Raw genomic sequence first — 3,785 nt, 5'->3', positions numbered from 1 at the left:
TATGAAACAAACAATTTTGTTTTCATGTGATCCATCCATTATCTAAACAAGACCAACAGGTTTAAATTCTTGAGCTCTGACTTATAAGCTAATTGCACTGATTACAGTCAGACTGTCACATGATTATTGTGGCCTCTTCAGAAGCACATTTGTCCTCTACTGAGTCTAAACCCTGAATATTTCAAAATAAACTTAATCAAATGAAAATACTATATGGAAAAACTAAAGAAACAACAAAGAAGCTAAACTAGTGCACACAGACATGGTTATATACTGTAAACTTAAAGTGCTTACAATCTTTAGGCCTTCCAGTGATGTTTGACTGCAGTTGCATTTCTAATCAGTCAGCCTGTGTCTTTTTTATCAAATTCATTGTACGCTCTCATATTGTAATTGAGGTAATATTATTCAAAGAATAGAGAATGTGTTAAAAAAAACATACTGTGATTTACTGGCACCTCTAGAAACTCCGAGAAAATAAAACACAAAATAAACATGTGTTCTTGTTTATATTTTGCACTACAATGAGTGTTTAGTAACTATTGATTCTCATGATTTGTCATTCTTCCTGAGTGGGAAACATAAAACAAACAAAGAAAAATCTCAAACTTTTATAAGTTGCTAGTAAATATCAGTACTTTGGACTAAATGCTGAGCCCATTAAATCTAAAGATGTGTATTCTGGCTAATTCTGATATTTCAGTATTCAAATGATTTCAGGAATGTGTATCTGGTTTACTGCAGGGAAAAGAATAAGAATAATAAGAATATAATGTAGCGCATTAGGCTTACTTTATTTAGGTGAATGAACTGAAAAATATAACACAGAGGAACATGTTTTATTGTTTAGGACAGCCAAGGGACTTTGGTAGGTTTCCATATTGGATAAGTAACAGAAGCTGCTTCTTTACATAAGCTACTGAGCTAACAGAGCTAACAAGCATTACACTGGATGCTGATAAGGGCTCCTTCTCTTCTATATAAGGTGCTTTCTCACAGGTGGAGGATGTGCCAGCACACTTACTTACTTTGTCAGAGAATTATATTTTCAGCTGTCCAGCATTTGTAGCAGAGTCAGTAAACATGTTCATGGTTAAATTGAAAAAATCCTATGAGGTAAATAAAATAGAATGGTAATACTTTATTTTGAGTCATCCTTTGTAGATGATTATTAAACTCGTAACACATTATCAGTAACGTCAACATGTCAGTGAAATAGCAGTAGTGAAGCATTCGAATACATTGAAGTAAATATCTTGTAGATGCATTTATTTACAGTAAGTACGTAGTAGAAGTTCATCATTAATATGTTACTTCCTTTACGCAAAACCCAACGTTACCCAACAACCCTGGCCTTAATGCTAACCCTAACCTTAACCTCAACCCAAAACCTAATCCTAACCCTCATATGCTTCTGATATGTTACTGAAAGTCCATTAAGAGTTTGTTTTATCTAAAAGGGCCACTCAAAATAAAGGGTCCTGAATGGAATTTAATGTAGTGTCTTGGTGAAGAAGAACCAGAGGGAAACCCTCCTAGGTCACAATTATGATCAATATCCACAAAAACAGCAACTATAGCAGGAGTACCTTTTTAACTGGAACATGGGGGATTTCCTAAGAGCCTCTCTGCATGGCCACTTCTATGCCGGTGCAACCAGTTGTGGGATGCCACAATATTGTTGCCTTTCCATTTTTAGTTCAGGCTAATCTTGTGATTTTAGAATGCCAGAATACTGTACATACAATTAGCTAAGCAAAACTAATGTGCTTCTATGGTTCTGGTGCAGATCCATCAAGCATTCGGAGGGGGACCAGCATGAAGTCCCCTCCTCATAGTAAGTTATACGGCATATATATATATTCTGTGTAATTGAAACTACTAAATGATTACTAAATCTAATACTATACATTATGCTAATGATGATGCACTTGCTGTAAGTGTGAACTAAAATCTAAATAAATCTAAATCAAACCTCATTCTCTACACAAAAAGGCAAAATTAATTAGTTTGATAAAGGCTGCAAGATAAGAGAATTTTGTTTCTCTTAGAGAATTTTTTTTGTTAAAAGGAAAATATAAATTTGTAACAAATTACCAGATGATGTTATTTTTTTCATTTATTGTCTAGTGTCAGAGCTGAGGATTGTTCTTTTGGGGGAGAGCAGCTCTGAGATCAGCACAGTGGGAAACTTCATCCTGAACAGACATGCGTTTGATACTGAAGCTCCTCCTTCAGTAGAGCAGCACAGTGAGAGAGCCAGAGGAAAGGTGGAGGGAAGATACATCACGGTCATCAACACTCCTCACCTGCTTGATCCTGAACTCTCTGTAGATCAGACCACAGCGTGGTTTAAAGAGAGTTTGTATCTCTCTGCTCCTGGACCTCATGTGTTTTTACTGGTGCTGCAGTCTGGTACACTTAAAAGGGAGGATCAGGAGAGAATGAGGAGCATAATGGACGGTCCCTGGTTTATGAAGCACGCTATCATTTTGTCTCTAGATGAAGGGGTTAGCCCTCATTCTGCTGCTGAAGCTCAGAAAGGAAGCAATAAGCCTTTGCATCTGATCATCAGAAAATCAGAAGAACAACATAAAGGTCAGGTGCTGCAGCTTTTGGAGAAGATAGAAGAGGTGGTGACACTTAATGGAGGAGGATACCTGACCTATCACACTAATGAATTGCTTAAAGCAGAAAAAAAAAACCTTAGAAAAGGGGAGCAAAAGGATTAAAATGCCAAGACGTCCTTTACAACGTGGTATGTGTACATGATATATGAGATTTTTATTAAGATAAAGTGTTTGTACATTATAATATGGGTTCATCTGTTTGAAAACTCCCAGTTAACTGAAGCTGATTTTAAATGCTGTGATACCCTGTTGGGTGGGTGAAGAAGGAGTATGATGGAGGTAATCATAGAGAGGCAGAGATATTTTATTATATCATGATTATTATATTTTATTTTATAACCCCAGGCTTTAAGCATACAATGCTCATCAATAGCAAAATCAAGAGTCAATCGTCAGTCTTGTCATTCAGGCTAAGTTCATCATTCAGACATAGGATATCTCTGCTGCCTCTGTTCCCGTCTCTCAGCTCTCTCTACTGAGAAAAGAAGGGCATATTATCAAGGAGAGACACAATTATCCACGGGTGCATGTGTTTACCTACTTGCTTGCCTCTACACTCAAAACAGCTCTATGCCTCCCAAACAATACCCGATCACACTCCTGCTTCCACAAACTCCATCTGCCTGACTTAGGCCAAATAGCCAGTAGTGGACACCTCCCCCAGGACGAAGGCAAAGATCTAGGGGGACACCACAATATTGTATTTCCATTTGTAGTTTGTTGTTATATTGTGCTACACATCATTGGTTAAGTAAAAAAATAAGAAAACCAGTATTTTATGCTTTTGGTACAGGTCTACCACACGGCTGGAAGCAGAAGAGTATGGACTCACCTCTCCAATGTGAGTTACACTGCATCTATATTCTGTGACACTACACTGCATATTTGGTGGTTAGGAAGTGAGATATTTTTTACTAAATAATTGATTACTCAATCTAATACTATACATTATGCTATACTGATGATGCAACTGTTGAAGAGTTACTGTAAGTCTGTGTACTAAAATGTAAAATGAATCAAAATCAAATGAATGTGAAAGGGATCTTTTTTTCATTATCAAAGAATGCAGCAAATACAGAAAAACAAAAGCAAGCCAAAAGCCAAGCACATCATTTCTCATGCGTACTAGGATACAGCCTGAGGCTTCACTGTAAT

General features: G+C 36.8%; 1 protein-coding gene across 1 annotated transcript; it reads left to right on the top strand.

Annotated features, from left to right (window-relative positions):
- Positions 1-1,818: 1,818 nt before the first annotated feature.
- LOC108438314 (GTPase IMAP family member 6-like) lies at positions 1,819-2,732 on the top strand. The gene is made up of 2 exons (XM_017716044.1): positions 1,819-1,837; positions 2,131-2,732. The coding sequence occupies exons 1-2, from the start codon at positions 1,819-1,821 to the stop codon at positions 2,730-2,732; spliced, it is 621 nt and encodes a 206-aa protein (XP_017571533.1).
- Positions 2,733-3,785: the final 1,053 nt, after the last annotated feature.

Source organism: Pygocentrus nattereri, chromosome 1 (genome assembly GCF_015220715.1).
Source record: "Pygocentrus nattereri isolate fPygNat1 chromosome 1, fPygNat1.pri, whole genome shotgun sequence".
Lineage (NCBI taxonomy): Eukaryota > Metazoa > Chordata > Actinopteri > Characiformes > Serrasalmidae > Pygocentrus > Pygocentrus nattereri.
Note: the sequence above shows the minus strand (reverse complement) of the source record. Positions and strands in the feature narration are given on the sequence as shown.